Source organism: Platalea leucorodia, assembly GCF_965183815.1.
Source record: "Platalea leucorodia genome assembly, chromosome: 7".
Lineage (NCBI taxonomy): Eukaryota > Metazoa > Chordata > Aves > Pelecaniformes > Threskiornithidae > Platalea > Platalea leucorodia.
In genome coordinates, this window is record NC_138829.1 from 12,649,843 (window position 1) to 12,669,530 (window position 19,688).

At 43.5% G+C, this 19,688-nt stretch overlaps 1 protein-coding gene across 3 annotated transcripts in view; it reads right to left on the bottom strand.

Annotated features, from left to right (window-relative positions):
• Window positions 1-12,992: 12,992 nt before the first annotated feature.
• The window catches only part of TRAF3 (TNF receptor associated factor 3), a 65,393-nt gene continuing 58,697 nt past the window's right edge, over window positions 12,993-19,688 (bottom strand). For all 3 annotated transcript variants that reach the window (XM_082316863.1, XM_082316862.1, XM_082316864.1), the window contains 2 exons: window positions 14,877-15,051; window positions 12,993-13,662 (listed from right to left, as the gene is read on the bottom strand). In XM_082316863.1, coding sequence (XP_082172989.1) covers window positions 13,091-13,662; window positions 14,877-15,051 — 747 coding nt within the window. In that variant the 3' untranslated portion in view covers window positions 12,993-13,090. The remainder of the gene's footprint in view (window positions 13,663-14,876; window positions 15,052-19,688) is intronic.

Here is a 19,688-nt window from a genome sequence, read left to right on the forward strand (position 1 = left end):
GCTGGCATAGCCCCACGCTGCTTTTGTTGAGGCTGCTGGGGGTCGAAGGGGGCATCTGGCGGCAGCACCAGCGCACGTGGCTGCAGGAGGAGGAGGAGGAGGAGGAAGGACCCCACCATCCTCCTTGTCCTCTGCCCCAGCGCGGAGTGATGCTGCATGCAGGTCTGGGCCCACATCTTTACAAGGGTGTGTTAGGAGCAGAAAAGGATGGGAGGAGAGCAACAACAGCCTGGGAAGGGGACAGCGTGGGGATGGGGACAGAGGCCCATGCCATGGGGAGAGCTGGGGGGGCTCAGCACCCCTCCGGCAGGGACCTTTCAGCTGATGCTGGTACAAGCAGGGTAAGGGCAGAAGATTCGTGAATGCAGGGGTTTACAGGAGCCCAGGAGGAGACTGGAGAAGTGCTTGGAAGGGACATCAGTGCAGGGGTCACAAACCACAAGAAGCTCTGACCTGACACCAGTGAGGATTATAGGAGCACAGGAGGGGGAACAGGCCATCCCCATCCCACCCTTCATGCTCCCACTGCTTCCCAGCTTCTAAGCGGGCAGACCAGGGCAGGGGGAATGGGGACAAGGGACCCATCGCTCTTTGGAAATCTCTCTCCCAAAACCTTAACCCACTTGGTGCCATTTCCCACCTCTGCTGCAAGCGCAGGAGCAAGAAGAGCAGTGGGCGTCCTGCCCCCAGGATGCCCCGGCGCAGCCCCGGGCGATGCACCGTGCCCTGCGAAGGAAGACGGAGGTGCCCCTGCCTGCAGCTCTGTCCCCACCGGTGTTGCGAGTGTGGCCCACAAATTGCCAAGAGAAAAAGCTCCCGAGCAGCAGCTCTCAGCCTGGGCATCAGCCAAAACGCAGTCAGCACTTTCTGCACAGGGAGCTGGATGCTGAGAGACGTCCTCAAGGTGAAAGGCTCCCGCGCTCTCATTACCACTCACAAATCTCTCCCAGGGGATTCTTGGGGTGAATGCTGGCTGCAGTGAAAACTTCTGTATTTTAACAGAGGGGGGGAAATATGAATCATGGATACTCAGCAATAACAGCTTGGAGAAGGGACTGCAGCGTGCAAAGGGCAGCGTGCATGCGTGGCTGCGGCCTCGCAGCATGCCTGGGGCAGGTGGGAGGGGAGAAACTGCTCACGGGATCCTGTTCAGTGAGAGATGCCACGGACCCCTGAAACCCTGTGTTTCAGGGGGTGCTCCACACCCTTATTTTTACTTTTTGTGCCCTGGAGCCACTGCTTTTGGGCACGGCTCATTTCAGCTCCTCAGCAGCTCCAGTCCCACCGAAGCTGATACTTGTTTAAGTGAGCCAGGATTCATCTGACAAGCAGGCAGAGGTCTAAAATACCCAATCTGCCCTGTGTTCATCAAAGGGCCTGTGAAATCCTGCCTGTGGATGGACAGTCCCCGTTCCCCCCGCTCTACCATTCGACAGGGCAGGGTCATTACAGAAATCCCAGCAAAACCTATGTTAGTGGGAACAGCTGCTCGCTGCAGTGTTACTGCTGGGAGTGAGGGGACAGAATAACGTGGCCCTTGCTGCGGGTCTCTCTCTCCAGGGCTGGAGCACGCTCCTGTCCGACCCAGCATTTGTCGCTGCTACCGCCCCAAGATGCTGCCAGGACCAGGCAGGCACAGTGGAAGGCTGCACGGGAGCAAGATTTGGATCAGGCGGTTACAGAGAGAGAAACAAAGATGAAAGGAAGCAGAAATCAGTCCCCAGAAATGAAAGCAGTTACTCTAACGCAGAGATCAGCACGTTTTACTCCTTGCTGCCAGCCTGCCCTTCTGCTCCCCAGTGCTGGTGGCCCGCGATGCCCTTGGGGAGGACGAGCACATCTCTGCCGCAGAGGGGGAAAACAGCACACAGCAGATGCTTGACCTTCCCCGCATTGAGTTATAAACTGGTCTCAAAGCCAGAAATGCTGTTCCCCTTAGCCAGTCAGCAAAGCCACCTCCTAAAGCCCATCAGGGACATCCAGCACCTCGCTGAATTTCCCTGTCGTACAACTGCATCTCTTCTCACTGCTTAAAACAGTTGTAGCCTGCAACACAAGGGACTTCTCCAGTGAGGGCCCTCAGCCCCAGCACTTTGCAGCTGGAAAGGGAGCCCAGTGCTGAGCATGAAGCAGCCACGGTTGTGAACACCAGTCCTTGGGGCAAGTGGTCGCCCCCAACACGCACACGCTCCCTCCAGCCCTGCGAACAGCCAAGCCGCAATAGCACCATCCCCAGAAAGTCATTACCACAAAATAATTTTTCCATGTGCCTAACTCTACTAGGCCCCGTGGCCTCAACCAGAGGGGAGAGGGCAGCGGCATGCTAAAACCAGCTGGGTCCGAACGCCCCGGTGCCGAAGCTGCCCCGCTGCGGGTGCGCAGGACGGCTCCCGGGGCACGCTGACAGGCCGGGCTCTGCCCAGGCACGCGTTATTTGCCAGTCTCCTTAGCATGGTGCGTCATTGCTTAAGGTTTGGAGATAAAGCTGATCCTAAATAACTGGGGAGAAGTGTCCTGCCAGGTGACAGCCCCTCTAGGTGCTGTTGTATCTCGCACCTGCCCTCAAAGCAGGCAGCCCCTAACAGTGATCCAGTGGAGCAGAATAAAATCCCATGTGGAATTTCCTTCTGTTTAAGAAAATGTTAAAGTTTCAGGTGCAGCAGCACGATCTGTATTGCCAGGACCAATCCCTGGGGGCAGAGGAGCTGTGTGCCCACCTGGGAGAGGCATGGCACCATGTCAGGGCTGGTCAGGAGCTAAAGCTGAATATTCAGTAAACCCACGGAGACAAATCCTCTTTGGGACTCGGCACCAATTCAGCAAGAGGAACTCACCTGGTGCTTACAGGCCTCCAGCAGCCACCCAGTCACCTTCCCCCAGGAGCAGCAAGGCAGGAGAAGTCACCGGAGGGGATCACATTCGATCTCAGAGCTATCTGGAAGCCACGCTCCAACTCGCTGCTTATCTTGTGGTCTAAAGCAGGAGAACGAGGGCTTCCTGCTGGGCATGGCCACGAGAAGCCGCTACGGAGCTGCATCTGTGTGGATGTGGGGATCTGAGCAACCAGGACAGTTTCTCAAGTCCCGAGCCCACACCCTGCTGGACACTTTACCCAACCCACTTCATCCAGTCCCTGTGCTTGGGTAAGATTTCTTTTTATCCTCGGAGGGCTGAGAGCCACTTACCAGCCTCCACTGTCTACCCCCAGGACACCAGCTAAAGAGATGAGAGCTGGGGACAGGCTCATGCCTTGCCTGCATTCCCGCTGGCTGATGGCGCAGGGTACGCTGAGATAGATGCCGTTTCTACCAACCAGGGCTGATCCAAATAATCTACTCCGTGGGAGCTTCTGTGTTGGCACAAAGCAGCCATCGAGTGTCCATAACAATGTCTGCAAGCAACTCCTGCCTCTGAACAGCACAGTGATGCTGTCAAAACACACATTTCCACCAGCTGCAACCAGTATCACAAGCTGTGGCCAAACACCGCTTAACCCAATTTGCAGCCTGTGGGGTGGAAGTCAGGCCCCAGGGTCTCTTCTGCCCTTGCCAGCCTGGCTGGTGGGAATTCAGCCCTCCCGTTATCTCCCGGGGGCCATGCCCTGTTCTCAGGAGCCTCGGGGACACAGGAGAGCATGTGTCGGGTCCAACGTTCACCACTGCCCGAGCCAGCTCCGGTGGCCAGCCCGAAGGGGCAAAGAGGTGCGTGGGCTGCTCACCTTCCTCGCCAAGGCAGGCGGAGGAAGACACTCGAGTTATCACCTCTTTTGGCCGAACAAGGACAAGCCAGATGCACCACTCGACAATGACGGCCCAGGCGTGCAGGAAGGAACCGCACAACTGACTCATGGAAAACCGGTTTCAGGGAAGGACAGGGGAAAATTACCTCCTTCACCACTTGTTTTGACCACCAGATATTTTCCCCTTCCATCAAAAAATTCCAGGACTTGGTCACACCAAAGCAGGCTATCCTGGAGAGCAGGAGATAGGTCCATCTGTAGGACCAAGAAATCAGATGTTTTGAATATGCGTCTCCTTACCTGACAGCAAGCAAACCCGAGGCTTGAAACACTGGAAAACTTCCAAAAAACTAGAAAAAAAAAAAATCCCCCTGCGATTCTTGCAAGAGATGGCCCCAGCAGCAGGTCCAGACTCGGGCGACGTACGTGTCTGCACAGCACCCTCTGTAGACCAGGAGAGCTCCTCACCCCGCTCTCCTGTGCTGCTCGGCTCTCCCAGAGCTGCCTCTCTGCTCCCATCACCCTAAATAACGTATCGCCCGCCGGGGGAAAGCATGCTACAAAGCTGCCAGCTGCCTTCTGTGACCTGTCACAAAGAAGAAACCTTCTATAAAGACTCATTCTTGCCAGGAACAGCATCATGTATCATTTCAATTAGGATTCATTGCTGGAAGAGGAGGAGCAGGGAGGTGAGGAGAGAATTGGTGTTTGCCTTCACATTTAAAGCAATTTGTTTCCTCTCCACCTATCCTGCTGCACTGTAATGACAAAAGTGGCTCTCAGCAGCACCAAATAAAAAAATTTGGAAGGAGGAGCAACTCTGGGCATAGCAAAGGCTGCTCTTCCTTAAGAGGGCTCTGCTTGAAGGTAACCCGCTTTGTTCAGAAGACAGGGAAGTTCACCATGAGCTTTTCATGCTCCACTGTGAGATGTGAAGAGCTTTAGGTGGCACAGCCTCGAGCGCTGGCCGTGGGAGTTCGAGTGGAAAGTGTGATGAGCAGGGCAGGGGATGCCAGAGCACCCAGAGTCACTTACCAGCGACTGCTCTCAGCAGCAGAAGGGAACATCCACCTCAGCACGTCCTGCATGTGGCAACGATGGCAGTTCTCAGCCACCCTTCCCTCTCACCGTGCCCACCTTCCTGCATTTGCCTTTTCTCTAGCGTCCCCATTTTACGAAGAAGAGGCACTCAGCCACCCAGCACTTTTAGGCTACCTGCTGCAAACACCGGTATCGGCTGCCTGGGTTGTACTCACGGTCAGGTGCCGGCAGCGCGGCAGTGGCTTTTGCCAAGACACCGCGGTCTTGCCTCTGAGCACAGGCAGGACGTTCCCGCATTGCTAAACCCAGCATTACCCCCGCAGTGACGTGAAAGAGGGGAAATGGGAATTTCAGTCAGAAAGGGGTGGGAGGGAGGGGAGGGAAGAAGAAACGGAAGGACAGACAGATCGGCGTAGTGCGCGGCAGAAGTGACGCGCTTCATACACCACCCCTGGGGATCAGGGCTTTCAGCACTAAGGTGAATCTGAAATGCGATGGAAATACTATTGCTTCACTCATTTCAAAACAGCACGTTGCTTTTACAGACTGCACTGTGTTCCATGATTTCAAACACACACCTGAAATGCATTTCTGAGTTGAGAAAAGAAGAGTTACTAATGACACTGGAGAAGAAAAAAAATAAAACTACATGTTCAGACATTCAAGCCATACTCTTTCTCTCTCTCTCTCTCTCCTTTCCCACACCTCTTTGGGAAAGCGGCGTACCACAAATGCACAAAACCCCATTTCAATTATTGCTACTCTATTTGCACGAGGACTCCTGACACTGACGTTAGGATGCACACCACTGCCTAGTTTATTCTAGCAGATTTATCGCACGGAAAATAGGACTCTGATACAGAAGTTACGGCAAGTTTCCTGCGAAGAGGAAGGGAAACGCCACAATAAAAGTCCATCAGGTGCATAAGCACAAAGCACTGAACAGCCAAGGTACAGCGGGTTCAGAGAGGCGAAAGGATGCACCTTGGCCATCTGCCAGTCAACAGCAGTCATTCAAATTCAACACACCAGTTTTTTTTAAAAAATATGATTTCCTACTTAGATTTATTTTTCCTTTAATAACACAGTTTAGCATTTCAGAGTTTGGCATTCTACACTCTTACACACTGTCCTTGTTTATTAGCATTTAAACACAAAAAGACATAGCAAGACCTCCAAACACAAATAAATACAAAAACACAATATACAATAAACTGAAATACAACATATAATAATGCTATTGGGAAATTAAGACATGTTGCTAATTCCTTTTTTTTATTATTATTTTAACAACATGGTTATTGCTGAGCAATAAATTATACATTTTAAAGTTGTTTTTCCCCCTAAAAGAAAAGGACGAGAACCACTGGTTACCAGATCACTTGCACTGTATCCTTACAGCTATTGATAATTAAGACAGGCAGAATATACACAATCAAATGAGGTTGGCCTTCTTTGGTCTTTGTTTTTGATCATAAAACTGAACACAAGTGTACCGTTCACTGAAGAGTATGAGATTAAAGAAATGGATACACAAGTTTCAAACACATTAATTTGTACATTATTCTCGATCACTGATGTCTTTTCAATAGATATTTCTTACAGAATTTCTTGGAAACAAATGTCAGCTTTAGTTTTCCCGATTATTACGTTGTTCCATATGTCTTAAAGGTTATCCTACTTGTCTAAGAGAAATGGACCTACGTTTAGCCCATCATCTCCTAATGGGGTATTTTTCACAGCTCTCTAGTCACCACTAAATCATTGGAGTTTTATACCTTGTAGAAAAAATCCTGAACTTCCCATTTGTTGGTTTTTTTTTTTTTTATAAAACTGAAAAAAAAAATATATATATATAAACCAAACAACAGGTACAAGAAAAACCAAATAGGTGGATCACATGATGCATCAGCAACGATGGAAGCTTGTACCTTCCCATTCCACAAGTACAGATTATACAACTCTCTGCCAGTGATGCAGGTCATAGTTGGAAGATGTGTCCTTTCAGCTGTGAGCTATATTCAAATCCAAAGCTCAGAACACTATGCAAGAAAATGACCTTTACGAATGATAATGCTGGTTTATCTCAGTAACCCTTAGACAGAGTCAAATTTTATCACTACGCATCGCACTGCCAGCAATGGAGCGTGTGAACACCGGCATTGCTAAGAAGTTAAAAAGTCCTTGCAGAACTGGCAACCAAATTAAAAGCTTAGTTCCAAAGGACCAAAAACACAAACACCACATAGAGACGACAAACCCTTCCCTAAATGGGTAGGTTAGTAAGCCACAGAGTTGGGATCCAGATTTGAATTCCATATCAAGTCTGGGATGTTTGGATCCAGGATTTTGGTTCAGGTGCTTCTCTGTGAAATTTAGAACTTATTTGAACCCTAAGGAACTAATCCTAACTTGGAGGGAAAAAACCTAAACAAACACAGCCTAGTATCTACACTAAGATCATGAAATGGAAGACAGAAGCTGCAGTCTTGACCATAAATTAGAAGAGAAATAGGAATAGTCAGATCCCTTACGTGTTGTATATCTCTGCTCTTCTAAATATTAAGAGGATGTCCCTGAATCAGCAGTCCAAAGTTTTCCACAACCTTCCCATCTGGTGCTTCTCAGCAAAGGCCTGGATTAAGAGGCAGGAAAGCCCCACAAGAAAGAAATGGTCAGTCACGCTACAGGCTGGTAGAACAAAGATGAACTCACTTCACTTTAAAATGGTATTCTCCCTCCTCAGTTAAGAGGAGCATCAAATGAGACTTATTTTGTTGGGTGATTCTGAACAAATAGAGCAGGACACACATTTGCTGCTGTTATTCACACCGACACATTGCGCTGGCCTTCCGCTCTGCAGGCCGTGCAAAGCACCGCCAAGTAGTGAGCAACGTCTGGGCTGCCAGGCACGTACAACCCCAAATCACGACAGCTTGTATGTTTAATTCTAGCCCTTACTGTCCTGATGTGGGTCTTTAAGGTGGGTCAACTTGGTTTTCGGTTCCTTTAAAGGGACAAATGTATTAAGAGTAAAACCTAGTGATTTGAAGATAGCACTAGGGAACTGGAACCTCGCATTCAGTCCTGGCTCCAGGAGATTCCTTTTATGACTTTGGGCAAGTCACTTCACATCTCATCCTTGATTTCCTTTTTCCAAAAAAGACAAATAGCACTTGCTGTAAGAAGAACAGGTTTGCAGATGCAAAGTGCTTCCTAGACTGTACATAGCACTAAAAACTACCCTCAGGCAGACTGAATTCCCAAACCGATCATTTTTATTGCAGTTGCTAGGTCAACCAGAATATAGAGGTATTGACTGAACAGGATAGGAATTCCAGGAAGAGGTCCAGCTCCTTTTCATTTCCTATTGTTCCCAAATTAAAGGAAAGAATTATCAATTAACAAGTTGCCCATCACTATATTTGTTTAAAATACAGGAATCTCGAAATTAGTGGAGCATGAGGAAGGACGTGTCCTAGATGACATTCCAAGGTCTTCAGAAAGGCTAAACAAACTGTTTGCTATATACAGGTCTTCAAACCTGGAAGATGTGAATCCAAAGTTTGCCCTTAGCCAAGATCCTCCCTTAGCAGCAGCAAGTTGTATTTGCACCAATTCATCAGGTATAACTTGGAGGAAAGGGTTTTGTTTCATCACTTCTACATAAAGAAAAGACTTTGCATATATATGTGCATGCACGTCTGTGTGTCTATGTATGTACCTACACGCATACGAGTAATTTACAGAGCAAAAACTAAGAGATTAGGTATGCAACCCAAGAACTTTTCCCCCCTCACCTATTTGTATATTTGCATAGTTAAATCATATCAAGGCATCAATACTGCAGTCACATTTTTTACTCTTCTGCGGTGCAGGCAATTCTTCTTGTCACTCCCTACACGCTTCTCTGTCTCGGACCAAACAGCACCAGTGTTTTAAAAACAAAACAAAACAACAGAAACCCTGCGTTGTTGGTGAAATGCCTATCCCACGTGATGGAATACAGATACAAATAGGTGGTAGCTTTTAAACTCCATCTCAACAAGCCGTAATCGTGGCAAGCCGAGAAACACGAGCGATACAATCACAACCTAACATTCATGGGTTCAACGCTTAAGTTACAACTAACACAAATCTCCATTACCTTTGCATTTGAGAAATTCACCAGGCACAGAAACAGGCACGTATCTTCAACTTTCCTCTTCCAAGCAGGAAAACCCACAGGAAGAGGAAATAAACTGGATTTCATATTTATAAGAAAGCTAGCATGTTACCCACAACATTTTTTTTTTTCCCCATCAAAATTATGCCACCCATCACCCCTTTTTCCTATTGCACATTCTCTTTGTGAAGAACAACATTTACAGTACAAGGCTGAAATCAACATTGCATATTGTAAGTCAGCAGTTGAAGGTGTACCATGTAGACAGTAACTGAAACAAGACCCCTTTAATTAGATCAGAGAAGTAATGCAGACGTGGTCATGCATCATAATCGCAGGTTGGTCTTTAAACACCCAAATAGTTTCATCCTGTTTAGACTTCAAGACTTTCTAGGTAACAGATGCACTCACCCTGTGCTGAAGAGCGTACAAAAAGGGCAACATCCAGATTGTCACACACTGGAATCTCCCTAGAGAAAGCTGGAAACGAAAGAGGCTTGTACGTAACTCGGAGCGTCATCGTTAAGAAAGAATACCAGCAAGAGACTTCAGTTGTGCACTGCTAAGAATTACTAAGCAGAGGAAAAAAAGGTTCTGTTGAAGAAACTCTGTTCAAAGTAATGCAAATACTCTGGGACCCCCTTGCAATAACAGCACGCCACAGGAGTCGGCCGGGATTCAAGAGTATGTGTGGGGACAGACTGTTGCCCCATGGATCACTTTAAACAGACAGTCCCTAGAAAACTTTGGATATCTGGGTCAGGAACCTATAGAAAAAAGGATAAAGGGCATTTCAATGATGGGAGAAAAAGTTAAATAATTTAAAGTGTTGAGTAAAGCACCAGGTATCTTTTCCTTTCAATTTAGAGAATATACAGTGGCCTTGTTTTCACAAAATGCTACATACTCCTTGCTGGAAAGCAGAGGAAACCGATTTCTATGTACACAGTACGAACTCTACAGAGATGGCCCGCGAGTTCTGCGGAGAAAGGGGTGTTACAGTCAAGGCTTCAGGTATTCCACAGCAGGCGGTGTCTACGTTTGTGTAGCGAGATCCTGGATTTCACAGTACGCAAGGTTGGCAAACTGGAAATTCTCTGGCAGCTTCATGTAGTTTTAAAAAATAAGTGCAGTAGGCCTCCATTTTATTAACTGTGATAAAAAGCATATATGCAAAAATATTTTTATATCGATAGCACATTACTGCATTATAAAAGCTGCCCAAGTGAAGCTGAAGATTCTGGCAGCTGGTGCTTTTGGCACTTGGGAGATGTGGAAAGCAGCATAGAGATCTGTGAAATACAACAGTGACTGATGTTTCTGCTACAGTGATCGGCATTAATACAGTTAGCAGTGTTCATATTTAAACTTCTCTATGAAGTTTCTGAGTCAATATCCCACTAAGAGGAGATATTCAGATCTCTTAAAGCTACTAGTTTAGGCTGTGCGCAGACTCAGGAAGACTTCCCTATTAGTTTACACTTTTCGCATGTTTCACCATCCTCTTTCAATCACAAAGGCTGGAAACTCTTTTTTCCTCCTCTTTTAAAGAGCCTGGATTTAGAAGCGCAATTCTGTCACAGGAGTTGGAAACTGTAGTCACAAATCTGCAGAATGTGCTGGGCCCTGCTTATACTAGAAGTCTCCTCCAAGTCCCAGATCGAAACAGGATATAAACTGTTTTGAGGTGGCCGAACGGTTTCATTTAAGTTTGCAAGACATGCATTAGCAATGGGAGGAGAGTCCTTTGGACATTTCCACTTGGGAATCCTGTTTTCAGTAAAATTCTGTGATGCACAAACACAAAAGCTCAGCTGCCTACATTCACAATTATTAAAAATGACACAAGTTGAGCGAACCTTCTCCCTAAAGCGTGATGGGTTTGCTTATGCAGCCTGCATAAAACTGCAAGTGCCATATAATTATATCTAGAGATATAGATGCGGGTATATCTATAGATATTTATCTCTTGTGCAGAACGTCCTCCTTCCGTGCTAGAAATTAAATGCTAGCACTTGCCTCCATATTTGAGCTTGCACCTGTTGACAGCTATGTACCATAAAGGGAGTACAGTACCTGGACAACGGAAGGCAAGAAAAGGAAGACAGGTTGCTGCTGACGGTTGCGACGGTCAGCAGCAGGCAGTATTCTAGCAGGTGCCTGGAAAACCCATGAAGACCACTTAGCATGCATTGTAGATTCATAAATACTTCTTGCAGGCACTGTGTGTGAAGGCACAGCCAAAAAAGACAGCGGCAAAGACAAGCTGAAATACAAAGGCATGAATTCAACTGCACCTTAGACAAAAATTGTGACTATGCCTCAAAAAGCAGAAACCTGATACAACCTGACATCAAGGGCTGAGATGCAACGTTTTCTTTCGAGCCCACGAAGGCTAAACACACAGTGGTGCAAGTCCGCTCTGCTTAAGCGGTGCTTGGATTTAAAGAGCACCACAGTCAGGCTATGTCTCTAGACTTGCTTGTCACAGGCTATTAAACAGAAGCAGATGAACACAGCAGGTTGCAATCAGCATGTTTCAGGGCTAGCAAATGCTTTCTACTACAGTTCAGGCTGTTATAAGAAAGAAGCCCGTGCATTCCCTGTTAGGAGGCTTGTCTGCTATGAAAAGCTGTCATGAGCACATACGTTCACAGCCCCGCAGAGTTCTCGGATGGATTCATTTCAAGTGACGCCACCTTACAACCACAGGCATTAGAGGAAAAATGTCGCCTGCCTTCACAGTGGCCATGGAGACTGTCTAGTCCAAGCTCCATAGGAGCACTGAGCATAACGTTTTGGCACCTCAATAAGATGGATTCCACCATGGCCAAGCCATAGAAGCTCCAGAAGCCAAAGAAACGGGCTTTGGCTTCTATTTTGTACATGGCAAGGTACCGAAGGGCTCTGAAGACAAGGCTAAATATTATGCCTGAAGTCCAATTAAAACTACCATTTCAGATATCAGAATTAATCTGAATAAAAAGCTATGGTTTATAAGCAGCACAGCACATCTAAGGCACATGTACGCATGCAAGCCACCATCACTGTATTAAGACATTGCTGATTTGTCCTTAAGAAGCAATGGCTGCTAATACAGAACAAACATATAGGCTTTTTTCAGCACTAATCCTCCTCCCCAATACTGAAAATACTATATACTGCTGACAGCATAATGTGCAACATATATAGCTTGATTGGAAAGCATGGGGCAGAACTTTAAAAAATGTACAGGATTCCGTTTAGAACTCCAAAGTTCAACAAATGCCCTATTTTAGGGTGAAAACAATTATAAATCTGATAATGATGCACAGCATCCATGAGTGATTTTTCCTTAATTTTGAAATAGTGTCATTAACTACGACATATATTGTAGGTTTACATTTCTAAAGAGAAATAACAGAATTGAATAGTTTTTTTTCCTATCACAAGTGATAACCAGTGTTTGATATCTTCTATTTTTCTTCCAAGAAATATCAGTCTATCAACAGTTTTAAAATAAAATGTTTTCTGTAACAATAGAACTTTAAATAAAAATATGGTTTTGATTCAGATACTTTTGAGAAGACATGGATGCTTTTCCAAGATCTTCTGACAAAGTAATTCTTAAAACAGAGACCAGATGAGGCCTTAAAAAGACAATATAGTATATTTCAGACAAGATTGCACCTCAGTTTTTCAAATAATATCATAATTGCAACATTACTTCATCTTCTTTTAACATGCTGACAATTTCCAGCTAGCCCACGTGTGAAGTTTTTTTTTGTTTTTGTATACTAGCTTAAAGAAATAAAAGTCAGTAATTTATTCATCACATACTGTATATGTCTTTTCACTGCCAATTGACTAGATCATTAATAAGTTAAAAAAAAAAAATCCTCTCTGACCATAATCATTACCCTCATGAGGGATAAATGATTCTTCAGAGCTTAAGTGTTGCTAGTTCTATTAAAAAATATACCATGGTATGATTTCTTAATGTGTTGCTACTTTCGCAATTGGACCCTATGCAGTTATGCCTTCAAACTCTTCCGTCTGTTCCACAAGGTGGTTCTGTGAGCTTTAGGACCTCTGATTGAAGACAAACTGATATAAAACCCCCAAACGGAGTTGTCTTCTGTTTAATCCGCCTCCCCCATTGTATGTCAGGGGTCTGGTAGATCCGATGTATCCACTATGACTTTAATAAAAATAGTATCATCTTTAATATACGTTCCATTCTCTAGAACAGTTTGAGCCACAAAGACTGGGCAGCCAGATGCAATGTTCATTTCTCCAGTTGGCTTCTTGAAACTGCTGCTGTTTGGATCTGGCTTGAAAGCATCTCCTAAGTGGCGGCGAGACGGTCCTTGATCCATTAGCATGAGAGTCACTTTCTGTTTAAACGGCCAAGGAAGCAACGCATCGTATTCTCCACGCATTATGACAAAAAACAGCGACAAGTGCGTCCCTTTTCCCATGCCATCTCCATTAAGGTAAACTCTGGCACACATCTTGTAGCCAAAGTATCCAGTATAAAAGGGTTGGCTGTACAAGGACAGAGTCTTCCCCATGACTGCCTCTTGCTTCCGACGTTTATAATCTCGAATTTTCCAAATTAATACTCCGTTGTAACTGGCAGTTTCTAAAACTTGGAATCGGAGGTCCATGTCAGCCAGCCGAATATCATGAACACTCAGCATCTGATCGTGTCTGCTCAGCTGTGTCTCTAGCAGGCCTGTTCAAAAACAGAAAGGATGAGGGTGAGAAGTGTTTTTTTCTAAAGATTGTAAAAATCAATTGCCAGTGCTGCTATTGTATATGAAAACATTTTCCTCTCCAAGAAGCAAAGTGCATGTGGTCACTGATGAAGCAATTTCCACAGACGATAGTTTGCCAGCTAGTATCTAGGTTAACTGGGATTTTTTTACAAATATGGGTGTTAATCACACATGCAGTAAAAGTCAAATATTCAAATCATCTAACAAATTTTGTCTGGTTACTAAGTAATATAAGTACAGAGGCTTCCATTTTCTGAGAGGAGACTTGGTAGCATTATCCGTAGGTTGCTATTAGCAGTAAAGACCCTGGAAGTGGTCACACATCCTACATAAACCCTCTGAAACTCAGAAGCTCCGCTTATCACTCAAAATATTCTTCTCAGACACTACTTGTCTCAGAGGTGTAGTGCTGTTACCTTGTCTGAAGTTCATCATAAAAGAACAGAAAATTCAAGCTTAGCTCTGCGTTATACGGTCACTTACTGCTGTTCTTAATGTCCCCTTTCCCTCACATGAAAATGTTTCTCTTTGTCTTTGCACACTGGCAAAATTGGCCAACATAAAATACTGAGAAGCAGATGAATTCGTAAGGCAGGTTTGTTTTATACACATCTATTTAAATGTTAAGTTCTTTGTCCCAATCATTTAAACACTTACATATGATCTACACTATCTTGCTAAACTCCAGTTTTCACTTTATTCAGGAAGCACAATAACCTTATTCTCAAGCAGATCTCTCAGGTTTTTTTGGATCAAATATACCTCTGTAACAGATATCAGGACAGGTGGTTTCAGGTGGATAACCATATCGTTGATCCATTCATGGGGGAGAAGACTAACACAAGAAGAGTTGTCAATATGCCAAGACTATATTTAAAGAAGCTGCTGAAAGCTATCTTGCTGTCAAAGACCAGTTGAGAAACTATTTATAATGAACTAACATTGTAATCAAGACAATGGTCAAGAAAACAAAAGGCAAGAATCAAGCCTAAGAAACAGCGTGGAAGCAATGCCACATCAAAGGGATTACGCAGTTTCCTATTCAAAAATCAGAAGAAGCAGCGTGATTGATGCTTCCATGTAAAAGTCACAATGGGAGTGCCATTCAAAGGACAGAATTTTTCTCTTGACAGTGCCGCCGAATACTTCAGTCAATTGTGCTTACACTTACTTGTATTTCGAGCTCCTTGCCCTGCAGTTTTATCAACACTTTCCAGCTCAGTCACTCTGTTCTGGAGGGATTCTACACTGCTCTTCATGCTGTCAGCCTCCTCCCAGTTCTGTCGGAAGGGACGGATTTCTTTGTCCAGTTCTTTCAGTTTCTCTGCTTGACTGTCTATCACTCGCTTTATAAAACAGTAAGTTAAAATAATAAAAAGACATTGTTTTATGCAAATTCAACAAGGATTATATATTGATAATAAGATGCATTTCCAATATAAACAAGTTTCACACATCAAATATTTTAATAACACAAACCTTGAAAATTTAGAGGAATAGCCCAAGTATTTATAAAACACTTACAAAAATCTTTAGTGCTGCATAGGTATTAATATTAGAGCACTACCAGAATTATCAACACAATTATTTAAAAAAGGAACTGTTAGTGTGCTCTGGTCTAAATTTTTTTTTAAGAACCTTTCAATGCAAGAACAATATTCTGAATGTCTCTATATTGATATTATGGGCTGATATTTGTTGGTTTTTGTGTCAGACTACTTAAGCAACAAAGCATGGGCACAACAACAACTCACCATGGTGTGAATCAAGTGGCTGCTCATGTGCATGCGTTCATCATTGGGTAACAACAAAATAACTTACCCCTCCAGAAAAACATCAGTACTCTTGCACACACGGAGCAGGAGTACGTATATGTGCAGATACAGTGGTATTAGCAAGCTCCAAGTTCACATAAATCAGTTATCAAAGCCTAAGTTATTATGTGCCCATAACCATAGCAGAAGCCCTCAAGAGCATAAGCAAAACTACCATTTCTGACCCCTTAAGCACTTTTAAAATTCCCACCCTTACTTCCTAAATTGAATAAGCCGTGCATCCTGAAGGTGCTTGCTGGTTGAGTCTTTTTAAGAAAACAAAGAAAAAAAAAAAACCAGTTGATTTTGGAAAGGCATGAAATACAATACTCAAGAAAAAAAAAAAATACATAGAAAGGCTGGTATTCTCCAAAAGAGGGACACTGCAAGCACCTCAGTACATTACAAATATAAAGGAGAACATATTTCCCAGTCTACCTCAAATCTGATGCAAGAAATACATAGCACTTAATGTTATCACAGCTAATTTGGACTAGCAGGAATTTTAGCCAGAACCCCATCATCAGTTGTGAAGTTCAAACGATAATACAAATATTTGAGACAAGAAACTACTTTTGCTACCACCTACAGTTAAATTCCAAATCTAACTTTATAGTTTATTATCATATAGTGCCAACATGTGTAAAAATGATTTTTCACTTCTTAAAAAAAAAAGTAGCAGTTGAGTATAAAACAAGAAAATAAAGTTATTTTGCATTTGCCTTCTGGTTAGCCATGTGGATTCAATGTTCCCCACTCATGGGGAAAACCCTTCTGCCTCATGCAACCTTCATTTCCCCTTTTAGGCATTTGCTTTTAATCATGTGGTTTCAGTTATACTGAAAGTCTGTACCAATTAATTAAAGGCTGTCAATTTGATAAGCCAGCTAGCAAAGTCATGTTCTAGGAGTGTTTCATTTTGTTGCATCTCAAAACCACTGAGTAATCTAACATATTTCGAGATTAACTATTTATTTCTATGTTGGTGTTTTAAAATGAGCTTATATATCTCACTTGCAAAAGTACGACTTTGTGAAGGAAAGCTGTGTACTGAATCATAAATGCACAGGCATGGTCCCATTAAATAGATTAAGCAACTTGCCTGGACATACTAATTATCAGCTACCAACACAGTCACACCCTCTTACTTGGACTGATGGTGATCAGAAAATAAAGTAGGGAAGGACTATTAGCCATACATATAAAAGAAAACACACCATGGGATGGCCTGAATCAATGTTGTAAGAGCAGAGCCACAAGATTTGGCCATTAGTTCACAGTCAACATGCAAAAGTAAACTGAAGGTGTGCCCAAGTCTGATCTTTTTCCCCTACTCACACAAAACATGAACTCTCCAAGGCAAGAACAATTACATGGTCGTGGGTTTGCACAGTGCCTCATACAGAGATGCTCTAATTTCCAACTGGGACCTCTTGGCACTAACACGGTATCAAACAAAATGAATAAATACATTTTTAAATGAATTGAGAAGTGGTAAAGATGCAGAAGAATTGTAAGTTATTCTTCTTTTGGGAGAAGTTTACTAAAAGTTGTTACTAGGGACCAACTTCTCCCCATCCACCTGTGTGCAACATTCTACCTTTGTACATGCACAACCAATTCTGTTTTTTAGCTGCTTCCACCACACATCAGCAAACGTGTAGTATTTTGTCTCCTGTACCTCTTCATGAGAGCTCAAGAGATATAGAGTAATCAGAAATAGACTTGTATTCCGTTTTTAAAAAGCAGTGGGATCTCTATCTTTTTACCCTACAGGGAGTCAACCTCCCTCATGCTGGGAGATACTGATGTACTATATCTGAATTTAATGCAGCAGTGGAGAATTTCACTCTCTCCAATTATTCCATTAGAAAGCACACAGATGTCTCACACTGTACTCATAAATTTTCAAGTAGATATCAATTTTCTGCATGCACTTTTTATTCCAGCAACTGACCTCTCCAGATCATTAATCCAGAGTTATATGCCTGGCAAACCACAGAGGGCTCTTCTTGATGTGGATTTTCATCTAGGTGTTGTTTGGTATTTCTAATAAACAATTTCCAGAGTTTTAACACTATTATTACTAAAAGAATTTAGAAAAACGTCATGAGGAACTGAAGAAAGTTATATTTTCGCAGTTGTCTCTCTTTCAGATGCTCCTAATGGACCTTTCCATTGCAACTAATAGAGCAAAACTGAAAAGCTAAAGAACACACCAGAAGAGGAACCAAACATACTACTTGACTGGGAAAACAAATCATATATCCTCCTCCTTTGAAGGAATGTATTACCAATCAAATCATTTTATAATCATAAGGTCATTGTTTCTTTTGTCTTTCAGTACCTCATGTCCACGCTCAGCTTAAGACTTGGCTTACTAATATGTTTCCATATACTCCTAAGAAAGATGGGATACTGGATGCGAAAATTTCTTTCCACAAGACAGCAGTCGTAGAAGTATCACATACTCTCTTGGTAAAAACACTTTCGCTAGAGACCAGTATATAGGAAATTAATCTGAATCAAAACATCTCAAGGTTGAGGTTCCTGCCAGTGCCCAGACACTTCTGATGCATTTACACTAGTTGTGTTAAAAGCCTCGCAGTGCAGATGATGCCAGTTGTGCTCAGTGAAACAGCTGCTCCCAAGCCAAAGAAGGTTACACGACAACTAATACTGAAACTGTACTAGAAAATCACTAGCATATATAGGACTTGGGGGACTAAGCAAGTAACGCCTGTCCAGACCTGAATTGGCTAGTTCTACACTGGAAATATCTGTGGCTCTTGTATAGCCATGGCTGCTCAACGCAACCCAGAAAAAGAATGGTTCACAAGAGATAACTAATTCCTTCAACTCCTAATAGGCAACAGGAGGCGGCTAATCATATTGTCCAGGGAAAAACAAATTGAGGTGTTTCCAGGATGCCCTGACTGAACCAGGAACTTCCAGTAAGTGGAAGGAATCAGGTTCAAATAGCTGTAAAACAGTTTGGCTTAAAATAACTAAACTAAAGTAGCTGGCAAGAAGAAGTTGGGGCGGGGAGCAAAACACATCCTCTCCAGTACTTATTACCACCAAAAAGCCACCTGTTGGAATCTGCCAACCATATTGTGTTGTGGGTTTTTTTTCCCTAAACATAAACCATTTGAAAATTGATTTTGCTAACACTTACAGCTTGAGGAAATCAAAGATATTGCAATCTGTCATCAAGACAATCATGAAAAACTCTGCTCTACTTTTTTTTTTTTCCATTTCCTCTCTCATCACAGGTTATTGAGACAGCATGTGTAAAAACCCCAGGCTTACAAATTAACTTACCTCCTGGCAGATTCAATCAGCAATATCAATACATACAAGGATTAGCTTCCAGTGTCAGAATGCAATATTGTAAGCATGCAGCCACATCCCAGACTATTACCAGACCAAATAACAATGACTAAGGCAGGCTAAACTGGTTACTATGTGGGCAGAACACGGAAAGAAATAAGTGCTATAAGGAGAAATGTTGCTGTTGCCGAACTTAAAGGTTTCCTTATAAAGCAACATTAAGGGTCTCAATGCTCTGAGCTCTTGAATGTGCTACCCTTTGAATTTCAGCCATACTCTAGTTTGGATACTCATATCTTTCTGGAGTGTCAACATTTGCAGTTTAATATGCAAAGTGAATAGTAAGTGAAAGATTATTTTATTTACATTCCTTTAAGCTGGATGCTAAAGCAGGTATCTGATATTCCAGCAGAGACATACTAAAATAATGTGTACACGATACCTTCACAATAGCTTGCTAAACATCTCCTGAGGTTTCCCTAATTGTGGTCAGTATCACGCAAGCTAACACAAATTCCCAGCATCCACATTCCAAGTCAGCTCTGAATGCAAAGCAAAGAATTTCAAGCTCGGGCTAAGCACCATGCTAGCGCATCCAGAGGATTTCCAGTTTGACGCTGGCTTGTGGCCAGGTGATCCAGACCACAGAGTAAGAAACTCAGACCTACTGGCAAACAAATAATTAGATACATTTTCCTCAGAAGGACAACAGAAACATGGATTTAAAAAAGTGTATTCAAATGCATTCTACTACGTTTGGATTAATTCCACGCCAGGCTGATCTCACTCATGATTAATATTTTTTAAAATACCAGCAAGTAGAAAAGAAATATACA